This window comes from Heterodontus francisci, chromosome 40 (assembly GCF_036365525.1).
Source record: "Heterodontus francisci isolate sHetFra1 chromosome 40, sHetFra1.hap1, whole genome shotgun sequence".
In the NCBI taxonomy this organism is placed as follows: domain Eukaryota; kingdom Metazoa; phylum Chordata; class Chondrichthyes; order Heterodontiformes; family Heterodontidae; genus Heterodontus; species Heterodontus francisci.
Genome location: NC_090410.1, coordinates 7,525,489 through 7,551,504, shown reverse-complemented (window position 1 = coordinate 7,551,504; position 26,016 = coordinate 7,525,489). Strand labels below are relative to the sequence as shown.

The window sequence follows — 26,016 nt, the reverse complement described above, 5'->3', positions numbered from 1 at the left end:
GGTTATGCACTCCATGATTGAATAGTCTGTTGACAACTGGCTGGGCTCATGTGATAGTATTTTGAACAAGGCACCCAAGGAGAATAGCTGACAAAAAGTGTATCCTAGCATTTGCATCATTAGGAAAGATGCACACTAAAAACGTACAAATATGTGGGGCGGCGCAGTGGTTAGCACCGCAGCCTCACAGCTCCAGCGACCCGGGTTCAGTTCTGGGTACTGCCTGTGTGGAGTTTGCAAGTTCTCCCTGTGACCGCGTGGGTTTCCGCCGGGTGCTCCGGTTTCCTCCCACAGCCAAAGATTTGCAGGTTGATAAATTGCCCCTAGTGTAGGTAGGAGAATGGTGGGGATATAGTAGGGAACATGAAATTAATGTAGGATTAGTATAAATGGGTGGTTGTTGGTCAGCACAGACTCGGTGGGCCGAGGGGCCTGTTTCAGTGCTGTATCTCTAAATAAAAAATAAAAAAATAATACTGAAAACTGAACCCACATTGGTATCCAAATGGTCTGGCACTGTGAAGTGAGTACCTTAGCTGGTGCACTACCAAGCCCCTTGAAGTCGACAGTGGAAAGTACTTGCGAGTGCATGGCATAAGTGCTCAAGTGCATTTATTGGGTTCTGTTCTCATGGGTTCTGCGCAGTTGTAATATCCAATTTGGCCAATGGTGCTGGTAAGTTACCGATTTTTTTTTTTTGTTGTTGTAGTAATCTGTGACTGCAATTGCCTGCTATTACACTGTGATAAATTGTCAAGAGAAAATCAGATCCAACGAATCTGTCACTTTTATATTGAGGATTACCTCCTCAATCCATTCTCTCAGAAATGTGTCAAATTGCTTTTTGTCACTTTAAATGGCCTCATCTGGTAACTTATTCCACAGCACTACTACCCTCTCAGTGAAAAGGATATGACCAACATCTCTTATTCCTAACTCCCTCATATTTAACCTGTCTGCCCTGGTATTTGAATGTCTCAGTGAACAGTTTGACTGGATCTGTTTTTTTTTAAAAAGAAAGAGTTGCATTTATATAGCACCTTTCATGACCACAGGACAATTCATTTTACTGCCAATGAAGTCCTTTTGAAGTGCAGCCACTGTTGTAATGCAGGAAACATGGCAGCCAATTTGTGCACAGCAAGCTCCCACAAACAGCAATATGAAGATACCAGATAATCTGTTTTTGTGATGATGCAGGGATAAATATTGGCCAGGACATGGACTCCCCTGCTCTGCTTCAGAATAATGCCATGCAATCCTTTACATCCACCTGAGAGGGAAGACGGGGCCTCAGTTTAATGTCTCATCTGAAAGATGGCACTCCGACAGTGCAGCACTCCCTCGGTACTGCACTGGAGTGTCAGCCTTGATTTTTGTGCTCCAGTCTCTGAAGTGGAACTTGAATCTACAACCTTCTGACTCCGAGGCAAGAGTGCTACCCACTGAGCCACAGCTGACACATCTCTTTGTAAATGCTTTCATAATCTTTTAAACTCCACTGGATCACCTTGAAACCTCCCCTTTCCTAAGAAATTTCCTTAACTATACCTTGTAAATTAACTTGATACCTGTGTTAAACTCGTCATTGAACTACCGGATTTCAGACTGGTTGTTCTCTGCTGCTTTGCACCTACATGGGCTCCAAGTGGAAAAGTCTTCAGTGTGAGATCAATAAGACTGATTTATGTTACATTTAAACGGAGACTCCTCTCTCTCTCTCTCTCTCACTATCTCAGCCCTACACGTTGAGTCTGGAGACATTAAATCTTGGCCATAATGCTGTTGGGAATGAAGGTGTACACAAACTAAAAGACGGACTGATTGCAAACCGCTCAGTTCTGCGGTTGGGGTTGGCATCTACAAAACTCACCTGTGAAGGTAAGAGCCAAACAAAAGACCCACGTACGTGTGAATCCTGCTGCATCCTGGAAGTGCGTCTGGCTTTCAAACTAGTTTCTCGATAGTTTCTGTTGCATTGATCTGTTGAAGATCTATTCAGCTGAGAGCCCTTGATAATAAATTGGTAATAGCACTGATTGGTGTGCAGCTGGGTCATGCGTATGGGAAGGTCTCCAGTTTTATTCTTAGTTTATGCTAGATCAGCTGAACTCGATAAGAGATTTGATGGGGGAATCTACAATTGTTCCCCGAACCTCTATGTTCTGGAGGAGGAAGTGAGACGTGATTCCCACATGTGATCGCTATCCAGTGACCCACCCCCTCCCCCCTCCAATGCTGGAAAATGTCCTGGTGAGGATGGGATTGGGCTCAACTGTGATGCTCTCTACAGTTAAAGAGCCCAGTGACTCTCGCTGTCTGGGCCCATACAAGAAGAATGGGCACTCAGATTGGCTACTGCAGGGACAGACATCACCTTCAAGGGAGATAATAAGTTTTGTAATTCGCCAAGATGATTATTGTCTTGTGCTTTGCTCCATTCTTGCTCATTTTCTCCGCTCTTCTGAAAACAGCAATATCTCCCGCACATACAGTTCTGGGGCACTAAGCCCCTTGTTTGAGTGTTTGTTTTTCATGTGTGAGTTTAGACAGTGACTGCCAACTTTATCAACGTCAGCTGGGCTGACAGTTCAGAGTGCTGCTAAAGTTGGGGGGGGGGGGGGGGGGAGAAAAAAACAGGCAGGGTTCCTTATCCTGTTCACTGGACAGTGAACCCTGCTGAAAGCATATCTGTACAGATGTTGGCTGAGGATGGAATAGAACTCTGGTGCGTGTCTGGGCTCACCTCTGGTGGATACCCACTTAAGCAGGGATGACCAATACCCATGGAACCATTCTATGCAAGAATCAATACCTTTAAGAGGGAGGACAAATTAAACTTCATGTTTTTGATTCAAAATGTGTAAGCTTGTTGAAATTATTTATTCCCCTGGCTCGCTACAGATCTTGGAATTTATCCAACATGTAAGTGGAACCTTTACAGTACAATGATAACTTTGTCATTCCCAAGTTAGATACTTGGGTAAGTTCCGTACCAAGGAGCTAATCATTGAGTTTCTGGTGCATTATTTAAAGCTGTGGGAACTAGCAGTGTTTAACTTGCTGAGTTAATTAAGGTGAATGGGTTAGATTGCCGTGATCTTTTTCCCAGGTGCCGTGGCTGTGGCGGAGTTCATTGCTGACAGTCCCCGCCTCCTCCGGCTGGATTTGCGTGAAAATGAGATCAAGACTGGTGGACTTATGGCCCTCTCGCTCGCCCTCAAAGTGAACCATTCCCTACTGAGGCTTGACCTGGACAGGGAACCCAAGAAAGAAACGGTTAGTATTTTTAGTCTTCCCTGGTTTGAAATCGAAGACTCGTCGTACTAATTCTTACACTAACTTATTTTCCAGGGTCTCAAAATTGGAATTTTATTAATTCCTCCTCCTACATTTTACAGGCTTCTAAATCACAAACTTGATGTTATTTAGTCACTACTTCCTGATTTACCTTGTCTTCACTCCTCATTCCAATTGGCAGGAGATTACATGGCTGCAACTCCTCAGATACTGAAGCAGTCCATCTCTATATGCAGCAAGATCTGAACAACATTCAGGCTTGGGCTGACAAGTGGCTTGTAACCTTCGTGCCACACAAGTGCCAGGCAATGACCATCTCCAACAAGGGAGAATCTAACCATCTCCCCATGACATTCAATGGCATTACCATCTATGAATCTCCCACTATTAACATTCTGGGGGTTGCCATTGACCAGAAACTGAACTGGATCAGCCACACAAATACTGTGGTTACAAGTGCAGGTTAGAGGTTGGGAACTCTGTGGTGAGTAACTCACCTCCTGACTCCCCAGAGCCTGTCCACCATCTGCAAGGCATAAGTCAGGAATGTGATGGAATACTCCACTTGCCTGGACGGCTGCAGTTGCTGCAACTCTCAAGAACCTCAACACCATCCAGGACAAAGCAGCCCACTTGATTGGTACCCTATTACCACCTTAAACATTCACTCCCTCCATCACCAATGCACAGTGGCAGCAGTGTATACCACCTACAAGATGCACTGCAGCAACTCTCCACGCCTTCTTCCAAACCCCTAACTCTTCCACCTAAAAGGATAAGGACAGCAGATGCATGGGAACACCACCTCCTGCAAGTTTCGCTCCATGTCACACACCATCCTGACTTGGAACTATATCGCCATTCCTTCACTGTCGTTGGATCAAAATCCTGGAACTCCCTCCCCAACAGCACTGTTGGTGTACCTGCACCAGATGGACTGCAGTGGTTCAAGAAGGCAGCTCACCACCACCTTCTCAAGGGCAATTAGTGAGGGGCAATAAATGCCAGTGATGCCCACATCCTATGAAATGAATTTTAAAAATGCAGGGTAGGCTGGGAAGGGAAGGAAAGTAGAATCTCATTAAAGTGCCCCAACCATCATTGAATGGAGCAGGCTTGATGGACAAGCTGATCTTTTCCTGCCTTTTAATTTTATATTTAACTTTGATGTCCTATACATGCCTTTGACCCTTCCTCTGGGTTCCTCCACTTTATACATTTGGCACAGATGCAAAGATCCTGTTTGATGTAGGCCAATGCAGAGTTCTGCAATCTGAATATCTGCTAGAGCGTCCAATCGAGATTGAGTCGTATTTGATGACAAGAGGAAGCAATTCACTAGTGGAGGATTTATGTGAGCATTATGGGGTGGAACCCGTGAGTGAAGATCTGGGGAGACTGAGTGTGACGCCCATAAAACATGGTCAGATGGACAGGTCAGCTCACTGATCTGCTTTGTTTTTTAATTAGGAAATCCAGTTCAAGAAGTTGAGACGGGAGACCATCGAGTTTTGGGTCAATCAGGAGCACAGGATGAGGCTATTCAGCCCCTCGAACCTGTCCTGTCATACAATTAGATCAAGGCTGATCTGTATCCTAACTCTATTTACCCATCTTGCTTCTGCAGCCCTTAATACCCTTGTCTAGTAAAATCTATCAATCTCAGATTTGACATTTACAGTTGACACCCAGGCTCATCAGCTTTTTGAGCGAGAGTGTTCCAGATTTCCATTACTCTTTTTGTGAAGAAAGGCTTCCTGACATCACCCTTGAACAACCTAGCTCTAACTTTATGCTCCCTTGTTTTGGACTCGTCTACCAGAGAAAATAGTTTCTCTCTATCTGCCCCATCAAATCCTTTAATCATCATTAAACATGTCCTGATGTAAATGAGGAGGTAGTGTTTGGCAGACAGCAAGCTCTGGTCATTAAGGGTTTCTTTAAACTACTACTCTGTAGATTGTAATTTCTGTGTTGTCCCTTCTGAAGAGAATGTTTGCTGAGCGAAATGCTGTGACTAGCCAGTAAAGACTGGGGCTCCAACAGAACAAGCCAGTGGTTGAGTGTAAACTGACACCAAATAATGATGGGGAAGCTTCAACATGAGACAAAATATGGAACCTGACCACTTGGGTAAAACTGAGCTCTCAAATATCACATCGTTAGATTTTAAAACAAAATATTTCAAATTAAAAATGTTTCCTTTGATGACTGAGCTTTAGTTTTGTGCAGGGTGTGATTTTGGTGTTTTCGTGTTCAGGACAGGAACAAAATTTTGGTTTAAGGACTAGCCTTTGTCCCCTTGTGAAGATGAATTGAATATTGGCAACACTTGCATTTACATGGGGGCTACTGTTCTGAGTAAAGCTGTGAAATTACTTAAATAAAAAAAAGTCTCCTGTGCTGTTTTACTCCAATTATTCATACAGATTTATTTAAATTCTAGCAAATATAATTGCTAGTTCTTTAGAATAAGTTGTAGCACTTTATCATTTTGAAGCCTACCAAAGTTTCACATAATGAATTATTGTAACCTCTGGTACTCCACTCAGCCTGCCTGTGAGACAGTTGCTTTATCCTGTCTCCCTAGAGTGGCTGTGAATTATAATTCAGCACCAGATCCTTATCTTCTGGTCTGACAATGCCTCAATTTAAAAAAAAATCTCATCTTTGTTTTTAAATCTCTCCATGCCCTCGTCCAATCTCTACCCTCCAGCCCTACAACCCTTCGAGATCCCTTTGCTCCTCCCAATTCTGGCCTCTTGCATATCCCCTGATTTAATCGCTGCACTATTTTCGGCCATACCTTCAGCTGCCTAGGTCCTAAGCTCTGAAATTCCCTCTGTACACATCTATAACTGTCTCCTTCTTTAAAACATTCCTTAAAACCCAGCTTTTGGTCATCTGCCATAATGTCTCCTTATGTGGTTCAGTATCAAATTTTGTATCCAACCTCCTGTGAAGCACCTTGGGGTGTTTTGCTATGTTAAAGACGCTGTATAAATGCGTAACCAACGGTGTCATTTTCTCTTCAGGTAAAGAGCTTCATTGAAACTCAGAAAGCTCTCCTCACCGAGATCCAAAACGGCTGCAAGAGGAACTTCATCCTGGCAAAGGAGAAGGAGGAGAAGGAACAGAAAATGCAGCAGTCTGCGTCAATGCCTGAGATCACTGTGACGCTGTGCGATAACAAGGAAGAGTCCCAAAGGAGTCAAGTCTGCCCAACGACGGAGGAAACACCAGACGGATCAGGAAATGGAGTTGCCCAAGAAAGTGTACCATCCGTGACTGAGAATACTGAAGAGTTGGATAGCACCAGTAAATCGGGTCTTTTGTCCTCCTCCGTGGAATGTAATACAGAGCCGACAGTGCAGGATGAGTCGGGGAGGATAGTGACACAACCAAGTGTGGTTGGAACGCCAAACTCGGAGAAGCAGCAGCTTCGGCACCAGGATCCTTCGGAAACCCATTCTGGAAAGGATTCAGTCACAGAATGTGGCACAGGGGATGGAAACAGCCCAGCAACTGTTGGTGAACAGTCAACACAGATTGCAACTGAGTTAAAATCCGAGGGACCTGAGAGCCCAGTGTTTGTCAGCTCACCGATCGAGATCCCGCCAAGAAACAATGAGCGGCTTGTGTCCAGTCCAGGGAGGGGTCACAAAGTCTTCTTCGTGACCAGAGTGGAAAGCCCACCAGAGAACCCCGACAACCAGGATGTACAATGGCTGAAAGAAGCACTGCAAAGCAGAAAGAATAGGAGCTCCGCAAACGAAGCAGAATCCTCATCTGAGCCTTTGCCTTGCTTGGCATCAGACACTGTGACAGCTTTGACTGTTCCAGCCTCTGCCTCTGATGGTAGTCTCCAGTCTGGGAGCCCATCGGATGTGGACAAGTGGGCAGATAACGCTGGACACGAGTTTGAGACGGTATGCGCTAAAGACTGTGAGCATGTGATACGTGGGACTGCCTTACCAAATGGACTGAAAGCAGAGCTTGTACACAGACTGCCTGAGTCAACACGGCTAACCACAGGCACGGATGGCAAAGCAGTGAGTTACAGCATTGAGCATGGTGAGTGTCTGCTCTAATGAGTAAAGCCTGAATCCTGATAAATCAGGGCAAACATTCCTCTATTTTACCAATAACACAATGCTCTGTGCTCCACTGGGCTTTCTCCTTTGTTCTTCCTAAGCTCCAAGTACATCACCGTACACACACTTCTACCATTTTGCTATCGAAACAAAAGCCCTTGCAATGTCTCCTACTCGATAACTCATTTTTCACAGGACCTCAAAGCTATTCAACTCCTTACCTCATCACATAGATGTCTCTTTAGAGATACAGCACTGAAACAGGCCCTTCGGCCCACCGAGTCGGTGCCGACTATCAACCACCCATTTATACTAATCCTACACTAATTCCATATTCCTACCACATCCCCACCTGTCTCTATATTTCCCTACCACCTACCTACACTAGAGGCAATTTATAATGGCCAATTAACCTATCAACCTGCAAGTCTTTGGCATGTGGGAGGAAACCGGAGCACCCAGAGGAAACCCACGCAGACACAGGGAGAACTTGCAAACTCCACACAGGCAGTACCCAGAATTGAACCCGTGTTGCTGGAGCTGTGAGGCTGCGGTGCTAACCACTGCGCCACTGTGCCGCCCTCGATGTTGAAAAACAAACACATTAACTGTTGGATGGCCAGTCCCCTTGTTCAGCAGTTTTTAATTGAAAAGACTCCTTCCGTGACCGTTAATCTATAATTTATTTTATTTATTTAGAGATACAGCACTGAAACAGGCCCTTCGGCCCACCGAGTCTGTGTCGACCAAGAACCACCCATTTATACTAACCCTACAGTAATTCCATATTCCCTACCACCTACCTACACTAGGGGCAAATTACAATGGCCAATTTACCTATCATCTGCAAGTCTTTGGCTGTGGGAGGAAACCGGAGCACCCGGCGAAAACCCACGTGGTCACAAAGAGAACTTGCAAACTCCGCACAGGCGGTACCCAGAATTGAACCTGGGTCCCTGGAGCTGTGAGGCTGCGGCACTAACCACTGTGCCGCCCCAATTTGATTTAAGCTGATAATTTATAATTTTCTCTGTTCAACTAGTTGGCAGAGGCCTAATTTACTGAGCAACTGTTCATCAAGTAAAATTGACTGAAGTTGAATAATAGAATACAGTCTTCTCTCTCTCTCTCTCTCTCTCTCTCCCACAGTCCCCTCCATTTACCCTCCCCAACCCTTCCCCATCACTGCAGTCTTCTCCCCCATGCCTCCTTGGGCCTATTGCCTACTGCTAAATTAGCTGATCTTAGCCGTGGAGATGCTACAACTGGCCTTAGTGTCTAGGCGCTACTGAGATTTTCCCCACCCACCATTTCCTAAGCTTGAAAAGCCTGCCAGCCCTCACCTCTAAACTCTCACATGAAATATGGGCATTTGGGTCAGAGTTTGGAGGGGTCCTGGCAGATGTGAGACAGTTTCCCAGGATGAATTCAGCAGAGAAAGGAGATTTCGTTTTTCAAAAAGTCAGTAAGGACCATTCGCTTATGCCCTTAGCACCAAGCAGAGGAGAAAATTATGGTAAACCAGGGTTCCAATCTGGATCTTTTGCTAGGATCTCCACAGGTTTCAATGGGATTTGTTACACTTGGTCCAGATTTAACATCCCACTTTACATTTTCACTGTAGTGGGCACCAGGAATCATTTTTTTAAATGTATTTTCCTCACTAGACTGAGTACTAGGCTACAATTTTGATAACAGAAATTTTGGGGAGGCAATGGGGGTTTCTTGCTCCGACCCTCTCCTGCACTAGTTGAGTGCACTTGACTTTCACTAAGTCACTTAGTTATCCTAGGGTAACTACACCAGAGTCCAAAAGGAGGTCAGGTATGTGATGCCTCTGTGTCTAGGATAGGTGACTTGGTGCAGTGAGACATTTCTACACTATAGCATGTCAGTGTAATTCATTGTATGAAGGTAATAGTTTTGTGTACAAAGTCCTGGAGGCAGTGGAAAGCACTAATGTTTGACCGGATCGCGTTTTTTGCTGTCATGGGCTGTATAGAGGATCTCTGGCAACATAGAACAACACTCAAGAAGCTCGACATGATTCAGGAGAAAGCAGCCTGCCTGATTGGCACCCCATCCATCACCTTCAACATTCACTCCCTTCATCTGCGGCATACAGTGGCAGCAGTGCGTACCATATACAAGATGCACTGCAGCAACTCGCCAGGACTCCTTCGACAGCACCTTCCAAACCCGCAACCTCTACCACCTAGGAGGATAAGGGCAGCAGATGCATGGGAACATCACCAGCTGCAAGTTCCCCTCCAAGCCACACACCATCCTGACTTGGAACTATATCACTGTTCCTTCACTGTCACTGGGTCAAAATCCTGGAACTTCCTCACGAACCACACTGTCGTTATATCTACACCAAATGGACTGCAGCGGTTCAAGAAAGCTGCTCACCACCACCTTCTCGAGGGCAATTAGGGATGGGCAATAAATGCTGATCTAGCCAGCCACATCCACATCCTACGAGCGAATAAAAAAAATTATATAAAATTTAAATCCCTGTTCCCATTAATTTCCATATATCTGAAGTGGCTGGTAATTAAAGGCCGGTGAGTCTAATATCAGTGGTTGGGAAACTGTTGTAAAAAATTCTGAGGGACAGGATTAGTCTCCACTTGGAGAGGCAGGGATTAATCTGCATAGCTTTGTCAGGGGGCGATCGTGTCTAGCTAACTTGATTGAATTTTTCAAGGAGGTGTCTAGATGTGTAGATGAGGATAAAGCAGTTAATATAGTCTACATGGACTTTAGTAAGGCTTTTGATAAGGTCCTGCATGGAAGATTGGTTAAGAAGGTAAGAGCCCATGGAATCCAGGGCAATTTGGCAAATTGGATCCAAAATTAGCTTAGTGGCAGGAGGCAGAGGGTTATGGTTGAGGGTTGTTTCTGCGAGTGGAAGCCTGTGACCAGTGGTGTACCGCAGGGATTGGTGCTGGAACCCTTGCTGTTTGTAGTGTACATTAATGATTTGGATGTGAATATAGGAGGTATGATCAGTAAGTTTGCGGATGACACGAAAATTGGTGGTGTCGTAAATAGTGAGGAGGAAAGCCTTAGATTACAGGACAATATAGATGGGCTGGTAAGATGGACGGAGCAGTGGCAAATGGAATTTAATCCTGGGAAGTGTGAGGTGATGCATTTTGGGAGGACTAACAAAGCAAGGGAATATACAATGGATGGTAGGACCCTAGGAAGTACAGAAGGTCAGAGGGACCTTGGTGTACTTGTCCATAGATCACTGAAGGCAGCAGCACAGGTAGATAAGGTGGTTAGGAATGCATATGGGATACTTGCCTTTATCAGCCGAGACATAGAATATAAGAGCAAGGAGGTTATGAGGAGCTGTATAAAACGCTGGTTAGGCCACAGCTGGAGTACTGTGTACAGTTCTGGTCACCACACTATAGGAAGGATGTGATTGCACTGGAGAGGGTGCAGGGGAGATTCACCAGGATGTTGCCTGGGCTGGAGCGTTTCAGCTATGAAGAGAGACTGAAAGGGCTAGGGTTGTTTTCCTTGGAGCAGAGAAGGCTGAGGGGGAACCTGATTGAGGAAGACTAAATTATGAGGGGAATTGATAGATTAGATAGGAAGAAACTTTTTCCCTTAGCGGAGGCGTCAATAACCAGGGGGCATAGATTTAAGGTAAGGGGCAAGAGGTTTAGAGGGGATTTGAGGAAAAATCTTTTCACCCAGAGGGTGGTTGGAATCTGGAACGCACTGCCTGAAGAAGTGGTAGAGGGAGGAACCCTCACAACATTTAAGAAGTATTTAGATGAGCACTTGAAACGCCATAGCAAACAAGACTACAGGCCAAGTGCTGGAAACTGGGATTAGAATAGGTAGGTGCTTGATGGCCGGCATGGACGCGATGGGCCTGTTACTGTGTTGGATGACTATATCACCAAGATTGGTTACTCTGATTTAGAATTCATCCACCAATGAGGAAATAATGCATGAAACAGACCTTTTCCAAACCTCCAGGCCCACAAATTTTGAATAGGTAAACAGCAGGTGTTGAAACACAAATATACCCGAGTTTCCTGGGCTTCATGCACTGGATCGCTTGGGTTTGCAGGACAGGTCTGACCCACATACACTCATTTAGACACTCCAGATCTAAAAATGATGATAAATCCAGTGTTCAATGTACAGGATTGAGAGGCTGTTTCCCATGACTGGACAGTCTAGAACTAGGGGGTTCTGCCGTTTAGGACTGAGATGAGGAGAAATTTCTGCACGTAGAGGGTGTGAATCTTTGGAATTCTCTACCGGCTGAGGTAGTTAACTCATCACAGAGCAGGTATAAAATATGGGCCTGATCACATTGACTGCTGGAGGTTCTTCCCCCACCCCCCACAACCAATGCTTTTAAATCAGTTTTCCCATTCTCTTATGTTCTGACAACGCCCTCGTTCTTCCCCTTTCTATTAATGGTTCTGATTTGTTTTTTGAAGAGTTTACATCCCCCAAAACCGAAAAGGAGTTGGAGGAATTATTGCTGGAAGCGAGTCAGGAAACGTGTCGTGAAGCATCTTGAGAATGAGCCGGTAAGGAAGTATTTCATTTCCAAACATTTTGCTTACAATTGGGCCCTGTTATCCCTCTATTGGAGCTTGACCCACACTTCTACATTCAGAGTGATGGGCATGGTTCTGAGCTCTGCGTCATCTCAAGGGCAGCCTGTATGACGCTGTAAGCATCAGGCTGTAGGTGGGCAGGAATGCAAAACTTCAGGCTGTTCAGTCCACTGACAAGGAATGGCAGCAGAACGACTGTGAGGAATATTTTTTGTAAAGCATTTTGAAACTGCCAGTAGTTGTGGCTCACTGCTAATAATCATCCTTGGTAAATACTGAACAAATTGAACAGCCAGTGAAACCACCGAGAACCCACAAACATCACTTGAGGGAACCCAGTCCTGGTGTCACTCCATCACTTGGTTTATTTCTCCCCATCTCACACTGGAACATGAGTCTGTGGGGGCGCGCCACTCTCCAGTACCTCACCTGTGGGTCATTCCTTACATCTGAGCCTCCACCTTGAGTGTTAACAGGCTGTTAGATGTGGAATGCCTGGTGTCCATACACATGTTTCCAACAGTAGCCTCTGAATAGTGATCATGAGCAGGGATGGCTAAGCCAAGCTGCTGACCCAGTTGAGAGATGATGTGCCACAGATCTAAGATGGAACCCAGAACCCCTGGTCTGTGTGACTCAGTACCACGCTAGGTGAAGAATTTACCTGTAAAGCTTTTGCGGTAGTTAGGATTATAGAGCTTTACAGCACAGTAAGTGGTCTTTTGGCCCATGTGGTGTGTGTTGGCTCTTTACTAGGGCATTCCAAAACTAACCTCACTGCCTTACTTTCTCCCCATGTTCCTGTATTCAGCTCTAATTGTTTGTCTACTCCTCCTTTAAAAGGTGCAGAGGTCTCTGCCTCAACTTCTCCCTATGGCAAACCATACCATGTTCCAACAGCCCTCAGCATAAAGAAATGTCTTCCAATGTCTTCCCTCGATGTGTGAGAATTTTAAATTAATGAGCCCCTGTCGCTGACTTCCCAACTAGAGAGAAATAGTCTTTTTCCGCCTCTTCAAAACCCTTCATAATTTTAAAATCCTCTGTTGAAACGCCTCTCGAACATCCCGATATTTCAATTCTCTCCTCTAGCTATAGTTTCTCAATCCCTTTTACAGCTTTTGACTTTTGCCAACCAGAACTAACTTAAGTATTCATTTTTATTCGTCTGCAGTGTCTTTCGGGTCCTGCTGGATGTACTAAGGCTGTCCTTGAAGATCCCCACCCACTTCAGCAACCAACAAAAAAATGTATTTCTCACTTGCCCTCTCCTCGCTGTCTGTCTCAAATTGGAGCAGGGGTGGTCAGACTGTTCACTGTAGATCCACCTCACTCATCACCACGCCACTGTGTTCCATTCCATCTCGCCGGCAGGGAAAGGGTTTCTGTGACATGATGTCGGTCCGGTTGTGAACCAAAGAAGCGCCACCAAGGAAAAGTTAGATTACTGTTGGACTCAGTCCAGTGGGGTGGTTCTTCGTCGCTGGGGCGGAGACTACCTGACATGAGAGATATGCCCGGGTTGCTGAGTCTGTGTCTGGAATCTGAATGTGAAAGTGCTGCCCGTGTCTTTCGCCCTGATGGTGTGTGCATCGTGACAGGGCTGCAATTAACTCTTCATTACTACTAAACTGCAAGAAGCATTCCCCTTTCCTCTTCATGTTTTTGCTAGCGATTTCAGCCACTAGCTAGGAGCAGGCCCAATATTCAAGGGACCGGCCCCTCCCCCCCCCCCCCCCCCCCCACCCCCGCGGCCACACCTCGATCCTGATCTGACTTCTCTCTGCTAGTGAAAAGATTAGTATTGGGGAACGGTGGGGAGAAAAATCAGAAATACTCAAAAGATCATTTTCAGCCCTGGTACTGTTTGTGTTCTAGTTTACCAGTGAGATTTTTATTTTAGATTAGATGCTATTTATTTCAATCTTGATGTTTATTGATGTCAGGTTAATGTTTTTAAAAAGCGGCTGTATGGAGTTTGCCTGAGGAGTTGAAGTTTGAATGCTCCAATTTTAATGCAACTTTTCAGTTAGCAGAGGGTTGCATCAAAAGCCCCTCCAGAACTACTTAGCTGCACGTAGGTATTAATGACCTTAGCAACCTGCAGACAACTAGAGATTAACACTAATTTATTTGGTCTGTGACACTAGTCATCTTCCCAACCATTTGGTAAAAGTAGGTCAATCCCTGAGGGTTCCTATGATCATGCTTGTTAATCTTTGAGGGAATGGGAGGTTGAAAATGATGAAAACTACTTTAATAATTATTTCTACTGAATTGCCAGAAATGCGCAGTGTTATTTAACAATTCGCAAAATCTTTTTCTGTGATCAAAACACCAGTTGCTTTTGTTTTCCACAATATATTTGCACTGCAGCATGGAAACAATCTGTGTCCTTTTCAGCATAAATAACCTGTGAATGCAGATGGCAGCAATTGATAGTTAAAATTGCACCCAAAAAGTGGGTTATTCTGCTCTCTGTGGCTCACCCTTTGCTATACATTGTTTTCCTGAACTGCAGCATGTTTTAGTTAGAGGTTTGGAGCAATGCTAACGGTTACTGCTCAGAGCCAAAGCAGTATAATAGTTCTCTTCCTTCCTGTAAGCCCTCACATGGCATCCTTCAGTGCTATTGGAGCAGTCTGGAGTGAGACTCCTCTTTTTGCTTTGCTTTCTATCTAATTGTGCAGGTAATCAATTCTGAATTAATCAAACTTGGCATGTGGTGAAATAAAAACAGAAAATGCTGGAAAAACTCCGCACATCAATCTGCGTCTGTAAATAGAAGACCAGTTACGAGTTTCAGGTGTGCCCCTTCATCAATCAGTCAGTACAGATGCTGACTGACCTGTTTTATTTGCAACATTTTCTTGTTTTTAATTTCAGATTTCCAGCATTTTTGCTTTTTATTTTGTTGTGTGTAGTCCCTCAATTCTCACAGAGGAGAATAAAGCACAGTGCCACAAGACTATAATAATGTACTGGTGCATTATCCCACTGCAGCTGAGGATAATAGTCAAACTTGTTGTAATCTCCACCGGTCAGGACCCATACTGATCCTTGAATCTCCATTTAGCAAATTATCTTAAATTCCCTTGCCCCACCAAAGTGGTATTCTGTTCTCTGTCTCTCCTTTTTACATCCTTATATAAAAGCCCAACTGCTGATAATCATTAATGGGAGAGGAAAAGACTGGCTTTCTGTTCTTGGATACAGCTGAGAAAGTGAGAGGGAACTACTTGCTGTGATGTTCCTTGATGCTGCCTCTGGGTACGAGATTACATTTCGTAGAATCACACTTCAGCCATCTCCCTCCAGCGTCCGAACTTCCCTGTGAAGCCTGGGCAGATTGCCTTGCTGGGACAGGGTAACTGAACTGAAGCAATATGCGGTCTTGTTTGCTCCCCTTGATTGCATAGGATAGTGGGGTATACAAGAAGACCGTTTGAAGTTTTTCGATATAATCTGAGGCAACCTTATCAGCTTTCACTGTAATGTGGGGGTTATCCCATCATATTACATGAGAATTAATTTTGAGGGGAGCATTCAGAATGAATTCCAATGTCAACATTTTTAGTAAATTTTCTTTGCGGAAAGCAAACTTGCATAGGTTGAAAAGGTACAGCAATCAAAATATATTGCGTCATCCTGTCTGGAACAGGCAGATTGTGCAAAGAATTACAGATGGAGTCTGTTAGGTGCCGTGGGGATTAGACTGGGTCAGGAGTGGGATATTTATTCCCAATTCTACCTCAGTGAAGATGTAGTGTTTTCGCTCACTGTGTTACTGTCCCTTCCTCACACAGGGAGAACTTTTGTAGCCTTAAAGCGACAGTAAGGAAATATTAGTAATATTGGAAAGATGTGAACTCTGCTGGAACATAAATAGGGTAATTGTTTTTTTTCTTTTAAAAAAATTATACAAAAAAAATGTGCTTTCAAGGTTTCAACAAAGGCTGTCTGGATTCCATTCAGCATTAATTCATTCAGGCTTTTTTTTTTCTCGTGATTTGTGTCATGACCTGAACCAATGGTGTATGTGTGTGTGTGTGCCTGAGCTACCTGTTACCTTCAAATGGGGATTGGCTTGCTTGTAGCTTTGAGAAGGCAATGCCAGCATACTGTGCAAGTATCTGTTGTGTCCGTGCATTTTAACCTCAGTTGTGGTTCAGCTGGGTAGAGTTGTTGTGGGGAAAAAAGGACCATCATTTTCTAACTCCTTACCCCAGGAGCAGGACATACAATTTCAGACTGTGTCCTCCACCTCCTAAAGTTTGAAGTTTACTAAGATCCTGTCTTGGTTCTTTCTTCTGACTGGCTAGCAATAGCCCATGAAACATTCTGAGGCACCAGCTAAAAGTCTGCCGACCAAGCTCACCCCAGAAATGGTCATTTATTTTTGTGATCTATATAAGAAATACGAGGAGTTGAAGTACAAGTTGTCGCCATCCTCAGATATTACACTTGGATAAATGGCGACTAGATTGTCGATCCCAAACACTTCTCAAACTGAAAGACCTGACACAAGCTTATGTGAAAGGAGGAAAAATGTGCAGACGTAACTGTCTTGAAGACTTACAGCAGTTGTGATGTGCAGCCGACGGGGTACAAAGTGGCATGTGACTCCCCCTACTTGAGCTGCCCACGGCTGTGAGCAGTGCCTCAAGGGTTGCGGTGGTGAAGGACTGCATGAGAATGGAAGTGAGGAGAGCGAGCGAGCCAGGGAGTGCTTAAAATGTGCAAGTATATCCTCGTTTTCTACAAGATTATGTATAAAACCTGTTTTGTGGGAGGGGTGGAGGTGTTGCTCCATGAGTTGCATCAGCGAGAACATAAGATGAATCCAAATTAAATGGGAGGATGGCATCAGCCCTAGGGGGCTGAGTGCTAGAATCCAGAGGTTCTTTTAAAAGTGCAATAAATGTTTCAGGGCAGCGTCTTGAGACTTACTGCATGCAAGTTACAGCAGGATATGTATAAATTGACTCTAACTTTCAAGTGTTGAGGTACAGAGGATCTGATTTATAGTATAACACTATGTATAGAGATGCGTGTGAACTGGTGTCGCTGGGCTTCTTTAAGTTTTGTTTCCCGATGTTTTCTCCTGTCAGAGGTTTGTTGTGACAATAATTGTGGGTTTTCTTTGCTGTCTCTTGTTTGTTGTGGCAACTCTTGTACATTTGAGGAATAACTTGGCTGTTTGAGATGTTGATTGAGACTATCCCCTGCCAAATGGTCTGGGGTTTGGAGGGTGGGGATGGGAGGGGCGCGGTGGTGGGTAAGTGTGTTGCGTACATATCCTGACAACTGTCGTGGGATAGTTGGAGCCTGGACAGTGGTTCCTTTCATTTCAGTGGGTTTCATGTTTTGTTTTTGTTATCAAGGTCAAAGAGGAATTGTCCACAATACTGGATGTCCATGCACTCTCTCTCAGGTGAAGCAGTTTATACTGGTTTCTGGTGCCCAAAGTCCCAAACAAGAATATATTCACACAAAATACAGAACAAGAACTCTGTTGTTATTCCAGCTCTTGAGGATGACTGAGTCACTTGGGGTCCACACGTGAAGTGGAGTGTGGGGGAAACGGTTTAACAGGGTTGTCGCAGGTTTGCTTAGTTGCTGATGAGACTTCCAATAGATAATGTCACCACCTCCTGGGCAGCATGGCCCTATTTCAGAGCAACAGACCTTGTGTCTGGTTTATATTTCAGAAATTTTTGGTCAGCCCAATTAGAAACCGTGCAGTGGATCCGACCCCAGACATACTGTGTAAATGGAATAGATTCTGGGACTCTCCTCATTATAAGGTGCCTATTTATTTACACCTGTCTGCAGATGGGCTTTGCCGCTCCCAGTCTCTTTTGCAAATCCTGGGAGACTGATCTGTTCCCGATCTGTAACTGATGTAGATGTTTATGATACGGGGGCACTGTTTCAGGGGAGACCACATGCTTGATCTTTAAGTGAACCATGCAGCTGTTATTTTTAAGGGAAGTAGTCTTATTTTGGAAGGAGGGTAGAGAGCTATTTAATTCTGTGACCGTGCTGTTAGGGTTTGGTTGATATCTTTGGATCCACATCAGTAACATTTTAAAAACTCATTCTGAGACTCTCGCTTGGCTCAACATGTAAGTGAACTGCACCATTTGCCACTGAGCTGTACTAGATCAGGAACGTTCCAGGTCCCAGGTTCGATCCCCGGGATCAGCCGGGACAGCAGAAGGTGTTACAATTCGCCATGGGCTAGGGAGCAGAAAGATCACCAGGGTCCCTGTCCTTGGCTTAGCACCCAGTGATTAGAAGCGCGTGCTAGCTGAGGATAGGATTGGGTGCTGCCCTCTCCTGCTCTGGGATACCCTGCCAATGCTCAGCCAGGAATGACCCAAGAGGTGGCATTAGTCATAGAGCTGGAGTCAGCAGTTTTGGGCAGTGGAAGGAAAAAACAAGGGTACAAAAAAAAAACCAGACTGTTGTTTGCTGGCTGTTAATGACTTTTTTTCAATCTTTGGGACTGACTGACACCAGCAAAGAAAGAGAGAGACACACAAAGCATGGTGCATACAGCCAGGTCTCTTCAATGGGCACCACTGAAATGAATAGGACGGGATGTGATGGTCACATGGGACACTAATATATTGAGATTTCTAAATTGCACAGCAGTTGTATGATCAGAAATCACGGTAATTGTGAATGCTCAAAACAAAAGAGGCACCAAGGAGAGTAACAAACATTTTCTACTAGAACAGTGGATGACTTTTGCTGGGGTTGGGGGGATTGTGTAGTGGGGAAGGGAATGATTGTTCTCAGCATGACAGTTGGTGATTTCTGATAATACTGCTTTTAAATGACTGTTATACCATGTACGAATTACTGAGTGGAGAGGATGGCCCTCCCAGTGCGGGGAGTGCATCGGACGTGATGCTGCTGACAGCGGATTGTGAGCAGAGCTGCTGCTCTCTCTTTCCACCAAGCAACCCAGTACAGTATTCTGGGCAAAAAACAACACTGACTTCATCCTTATGTTCCTGACCCCACAACAATTTGTGTATTCTTTTTTTATTATCCTGTACCAACACCAGTAGGAGAATAATGGTAATCCACTTCTGTTACCAATTTAAATGACCTCTTGCTATGTCAGTGATTTTCTGGCGGGATCTACTTCTGACCTTTTCTGGAGGTGTCTGAAAGTGTTGCAAAAAGTTGTAGGAATGTGTTAGTGATCCGGGAACAGGATTCTGCCTGTGTGTAGATGGGCACGAATTTAAGTTGGGGTACATTGATTCCGCAGTTTAAAATAAGTTTTCACAAAGGAAAGGGGACTGATGACTACTTAGAATTCCTAGTGCCCCGGACCAATATTTCCCTCGGACATCTTTCCAGCTCTGGACTTCGAGGAAAGCGGAGGAGCAGGAGATGTGACTGACCAACGCTGGGGTTAAACCTGCTTAGGAAACCAGACTAAAACACTTCCCCTACTGGGGCTGATGACTATTTGTTGATTTATACCCTTTCTCCGCCCCCCCCCCCCCCCTCCCCACCTCTCCTCTCCTGCAGGTTCTAACTGTCGCAGTGCTGTTTCACAGCTGTTGGTAACTCTCAGGCGGGACACTTCTTCTCCCTCCCCTCCCCACCACTGTTTGCAAGACTCGACACTGAATCTCATTGGGCTGCTTTACTTTATGAAGGTGATAAGGTGCTTATGCATGACAGCAATAAGGCACAGGGTGGCCACTACCTGACAGACAGAGCCCTTGATCCAATTCCGGATATTGTCTGAAATACTGTTGTGCGTGAATCTCTAGCCACATTTCATGGGGTTCTGGGTCCTTTGACATATGAGAGTACAGCAATCCATATTCCGTTGTTCGTCATGCATTTTCTTTTCAAAACTGTGATGGAGGTAGAAAAAGATGATTTGCAAATGATTTATTACAGCTACACCGAATTATCAACCATTTTTTGAAGTCCTCTGTTCAAGATTGATTTGCCACAGTATTACACCATTAGAGTAAAAGCAGGATCAAACAGTCGGTGGAGGGAGGCAAACTGAGAGGAAGAATGGGTCATGCTTGCTTTCAAACACTAGAGTTCAGAAAACACTTGGGGCAATGGTGTTTATGGAGCCTAATGAGATAGAAAATAGCTGTAAAATAATGTCTTGCATTTTAAAGAAATGTTAATGTAATCACGTTCATTTTTCGAGCTTATCAGGCCTTTGAATACTGTGTTGATCTGTCTCCCTCTCTTTCCCACCCCTGTTCACGTGTGTCTCTCTAACTCTGTGTGTAACTTTCTTCCATTCCACCCCTTTTGCTGGAACTCCCTCAACCCCTTCCAACTTAGTCTCGCCCAACATAATTTCCCCTAATCATTTCACTGACATGTAGGACCAAAGTAGCAGCTTATTTGCTGTGATCATTGTTACCTCCATTAACCATTAAGACTGACAGCAGTTCAGACTGGCCATTGCCATGGTTTTCTGTTGACCACTGGACAGGCTAATGCTCTAAAGCTTATTTTTTTTTTTTTGCCAGCAGTTTGCTGTTATGCAGCGAAGGTTCTCTTTTATTTTTATTAATTCCTGGAGCCTGTCATTTTTTTTTTTCTGTTCTCTTTTCAAGAAGTGTCCAATCCCTTTTATCGACAATGGTGGAAGCTTTCTTAAAGTTCAGATATTGCCCGGAGTTAGTGTTGTTTTTTGTCATTGTACCTACGGGTGATGGAGCACGCATCTCTGCCCACGATCAATGAATGTTGATGCCTCCTCGAGTACCTGCACTTGTACTAAATACTTGATTAATCTATTGATTCTGGTTAAGTGGACATATTTCCACTGAGCCTCTCCAAGCTCTGAAATGAACCTACTGCAATTATGTGAGTTTTACAGCATCTTTTGGGTTTATTCAGAATCTTGGTTAATAATTAAAAGAAAATAAAGATTTCTTAAATTATACCGAGTTGTTTTGTGGTTTTCTTTTCTCTCGCTACCCTCAGAACACTCATCACCAACTGGGAACATACTAATCCAACCCAGCTGCTCTACAAGAAGAGGATGTTCCTCAGATTGCCCCACTGAGATAATGGACCTTCATTTGATACTTGGACAGTTGGCACCTAATAAGAATTCCTCAATCAAGGCACCATTCATTTCCGGAGGGAATGGTCCACAAGGTGAAAATCGCACTGCAGCAACTCACCAAGGCTCCTTCAACAGCACCTTCCAAATCCCTGAACTCTACCACCTAGAAGGACAAGGGCAGCAGACACATGGGAACACCACCACCTGCAAGTTCCCCTCCAAGCCATGCACCATCCTGACTTGGAACTATATCACCGTTCCTTCACTGTCGCTGGGTCAAAATCCTGGAACTCCCTTCCTAACAGCACTGTGGGTGCACCTACCCCACATGGACTGCAGCGGTTCAAAAAGTTGGCTCACCACCACCTTCTCAAAGGGCAATTAGGGATGGGCAGTAAATGATATTCTAGCTAGCCAAATCCCATGAACGAATTTTTAAAAAGTTTCCCTTCTTATGACAGCCTGTAGGGAAAGCGTCAGCTGTCCCACAGTGCAACTCGTTGACTGTGCAATGGTTTGAGTTGACCATGGTCACGAGAGCTGCCAAATCAGTGCAGGTTCTTTCTTGGGGAAGGACATCAGAGATGAACCCGATTGCTTCCTTGCCCAGCATCCACACGTGACCACTTTCAGAAGGGGTTGGTTATGAATAATCTGCTGCCTGGATGAGATCTAATTTAGCACACCCGGGGACTTAACCTGGAACACTTTCCTGGCCTATAGTCTGTGTGGCTGAGTACCATATTGGACACTATATTCATCAACTGAGCCACCTAAAAAGTTTCCTTCCTCTCTCCATCATCTTACAATACATAGTGTCCTGTTATAGCTGCCTGAATGTGTCTTGCAGCTATTAAATCATGGTGCAGCCTGTCGCTTTAACTCATTGCTTGCCGTTCAGCAACATAGGAACAACAGGAGGCCCTTCAGCCCCTTGAGCCTGTTCGACTATTCAATGAGATCATGGGTTGATCTGTATCCTAATTCCATTTACCCACCTTGGCTCTGTATCCCATAATACCCTTGGCGAGCAAAAGTCTTATCTATGTTTAGAGCATGTGTGCTTGATTTAATACCTGCCTTTCTATGTTGGGTAGTTATAATGTCAGGGAGGGTGATGGGGAAAATCCAACATTGTCCAACTTGGACCTCTGCAATAGTGCCTCCTGTTGGCATACTGGGGAGTGGTGCTGTGAGGAGATAACACCAAACGAGATTGTAACTGAGGTCATTTTGCAGTGAAAACACCCGAAAAGTGCCGCTTAAAATACGTCCCCATATTTGAGCAGTTAAGCTGAACTTTGAGAAACCGAAACAGCTCATGCTTAGAAAAAAAAGAATCGTGGTGCCGTGTGACAGAGTAACTCACGAGAACTGGTAGGCTTAAACTGCCACGGTCACAGTTCAGAGATAGCATTTGGAGACCTACAGATATGCCACATTTTATCCGAGTTTGTGTGGTTTCTTTGTTTAAACGAAAGCTGAGAAGTTATGGGTCTGAAATCACCACGTGACGTCTGGTTTTTGTAATCCCATGCTTTAACCTGAGGTCATGATTCCCTTCTGAGGCTGCTAATTGAGACCTGGGGGATGTACTCGTGCAGTACGTGTGCCACTCTGATTGGTTAGAGATAACATTGAGGACATTTATTTGAGCCCCAATAGTTTATAAGCTGGTTTTTGACAGTAATTGATAATTAAAAATTAAAATTAATTAGATTCAAAGTTAGAACTTTCCAATTAAGTGTTTTCGCACAGGCGTTCTCTGCATAAGTGTGTTGCAGACAGGGCAAAAAGTGCACCTGCATGCAAAATTATTTTGCTTGAAAGGACAGGAAAGAGGATACAGATGTTAAAGGAGACCTACCTGGCAAATAAAGGCAGACAACATGGGTATTATTTAGATGTATGGGAAGTGTCCTTGAGGCTAAGAGTAATAAGATTCGAGTCACCTGGTCCAAACACAGCAACAAGCACAGTAGGCGGAACTACCCAGGAGCAGAGGCTTCACCAGCTCAGTCTAATGTCGCAGAGGAAGACAAAGCAATCAGCTCTATCACATCAACATAGAAAGATGAGGTTTTGAGTTCTTTGAAGCATTATGAAAACTGAGAAAGAAAAACAATAGACAATTAATATATCCAATAAATCTTCTAAGTAGTCAGTGATACAAGGTGTTTAACCATAAATTACTCACACCAATTTGTATCAATCTTATCCATTTAAATTCTGATGGTTCATGCTGAATTACTGTCATAGATGAACTACCTGCAATTTCATTTGTTGACCATAGCTACTAAAAATTTGCAGTTTTAATAGTAACAACTTGATTTGCATCTTTCAACATAATGAAACATCCCAAGGTGGTTCACAGGAGCGTTGTCATAAAAAATTTGACACCGAGCTACATAAGGAGATATTAGGACAGACGACAAAAAGCTTGGTCAAAGATGTACGTTTTAAGGAGTGTCTAGAGGAGGAAAGAGAAGTGGAGAGGTTTAGGGAGGGAATTTCAGAGCTTGGGGCCCAGGCAGCCGAAGGCACGGCTACTAATGGCAGAGCAATTAAAATCGTGAGAGTGCAAGAGGCCAGAATTTGAGTGCCGAGATCTTGGAGGGTTGTAGGGCTGGAGGAGATTACAGAGATAGGGAGGAGGCATGGCCCTGGAGGATTTAAAAACAGGATGAGGATGTTATAATTGAAGCATTACTCAACCGGGAGCCAATGTAGGTCAACGAACACAGGGGAGATGGGTGAATGGGACTTGGTGTGAATTGGGACTTGGTGCGAGTTAGGACACAGGCAGCACAGTTTTGGATAGCGCTAGGGCAATTGTCAAGTCTAGAGATAACAAAGGCTCGAATGGCGGTTTCAGCAGTAGATGAGCTGAGGCAAGGGTGGATAATTGTGATAAGGTGTTAATAAACATCATTGGCTCTCAACTTTACTGGGAGGCATCTTTGATTTGGCAAGAAGGGGTTAATTTAGTAGCTGTTGCATTTCCTAATATGGGAATTGTGGTGTAAATGTTAATATAATCTGAACTGGTTGATGTCAGGCAGTTTGGTGTTAAGGCAGCAAGGACTTTCCCTAGAATTAAATAATTTGGAGATGGTCTGCTGATGAGTTAAGGTGAAGGGATCAAAAAATCATCTCCAGCCTCATTTTCCTCATCCTTTCTGCACCCGTTAACATAGTTGAACACAGCATCTTCCCCCACCTGTCCTCCATTGCCAGCTAAGTGGGACTGCACTTGCTTTGTTCCATTGTTGCCTGATGCAGCCAGAGAATCTCTAGTAGTGGCTTCTCATACCCTTACATTTACCTCTCGAGTCCCCAAAGGATCTGCCTTTGGCCCCCTCCTCTTTCTCCCAAAGGCTCACTAACATAGCACATCAGGAGTCTGATATAATACTCTCCGCTTGACTGGATGGCTGCAGCTCCAACAACATTGAACATATTTGACACTACCCAGAACAAATCAGCCCACTTAATTGGAACCCCATCCATCACCTTAAACATTCACTCCCTCCACCACTGTGGCTGCAGTGTGTGCAAGATGCATTGCAGCAACTTGCAAAGGCTTCTTTGTCAGCATCTCCCAAATGCAACCTAGAAGTACAAGGGCAGTAGGTGCATGGAAACGCCTACATGACCTCCTCCAAATCGCACACCATTCCAACCTGGATGTATATCACCATTCCTCCGCATCACTGGGTTAAACACCTTCACCACAGGGACTGCAGCAGTTCAAGACAAAAGGATTACCACCACCTACACAAGGGCAAGTCGAGATGGGCAATAAATGCAAGTGATGCCCAGAATGAATGTTTTACAAATGAAGGTACTGGGAAATTTACATCCACCTGTAGGTGGCAGCCTTGCTCAGTGGTTGCAGGTTCAAGCCCCACTCGAGACTTGAGCACAAAATCGAGGTTGACACTCCAGTGTAGTATTGAGGGAGTGTATCTTTTGGATGAGATGTTAAACTGAAGTCCTGTCAGGTGAACATAAAAGGCCCCATGGCACTATTCAAAAGAAGAGCAAGGGAGTTCTTTCTGGGGTCTTGGTCAATATTTATCTGTCAACCGGCATCACTTAAAAACATCATTTATCTCATTTGCTACTGCGTTTCCCTACATTACAACAGTGACTATACTTTAGGAGTACTTCACTGACTATAAAGTGCCTAGAGATGTACTGAGGTTGTGAATTGGGCTTTGTGATTGCAAGTTTTTTTTCTTTCTGATTGCCTGATGTGGAGCACACATTTTCTCCACTCGAAACTCATCCAGTTTGTTGAAATCCAAAGATCTTAGGTGTAGCTTGGTAAAAGGCGACTCCAATATGCATACAGAGGATTGCTGTGGTTTAACCAGCCAGCAGGAACCCAACCTATTGCAGCACTGATTTGCAGGGTTACCTGAAGCCAAGTACAGAAGAAGTCTCTGCTCCCGATGCCAAGTCTACCCCTTTACATTCCACCATGGACTTAAGCTGGCTAGTTAATAGTCAGGGTCAGCTGTGACTCAGTGGGTAGCACTCTGACCTCTGATTTAGAAAGTTCTGGGTTTGAGTCACACTTGAGCATAAAAATCTAGGGAGCATTATCTGGCACTATTGTGAGATGTTAAGCCAAAGCCCTGCCTGCCCTTGCATATGGATATAAAAGATCCCTTGGCACTATTTCAGAGTGGGGAAGGTGTCCTGTCTGATTTTATCCTTCAATCAACGTCACAACAACAGATTATCCGGTTATTTAACAGTGGCGGGAGCTTGCTGTGTACAAATTGGTTTGCTGCATTTCCTACATTCCAACACTGACTACATTTTGGAAAAGTGCTTCATTGGCTACAAAGCACTTCGGGATGTCCTGTGGTTGTGAAAGGCGCTATATAAATGCACGTCTTCTTTTCGTCATTAATATTGTCTTCAACTACTG

At 44.4% G+C, this 26,016-nt stretch overlaps 1 protein-coding gene across 1 annotated transcript in view; it reads left to right on the top strand.

Moving 5' to 3' along the window:
* LOC137353036 (protein phosphatase 1 regulatory subunit 37-like) overlaps window positions 1-20,948 on the top strand; it is a 46,091-nt gene extending 25,143 nt beyond the window's left edge. Inside the window, exons 9-13 of the mRNA XM_068018963.1 lie at window positions 1,740-1,881; window positions 3,113-3,279; window positions 6,336-7,374; window positions 11,873-11,965; window positions 13,170-20,948. Coding sequence (XP_067875064.1) covers window positions 1,740-1,881; window positions 3,113-3,279; window positions 6,336-7,374; window positions 11,873-11,955 — 1,431 coding nt within the window. The 3' untranslated portion in view covers window positions 11,956-11,965; window positions 13,170-20,948. The remainder of the gene's footprint in view (window positions 1-1,739; window positions 1,882-3,112; window positions 3,280-6,335; window positions 7,375-11,872; window positions 11,966-13,169) is intronic.
* Window positions 20,949-26,016: the final 5,068 nt, after the last annotated feature.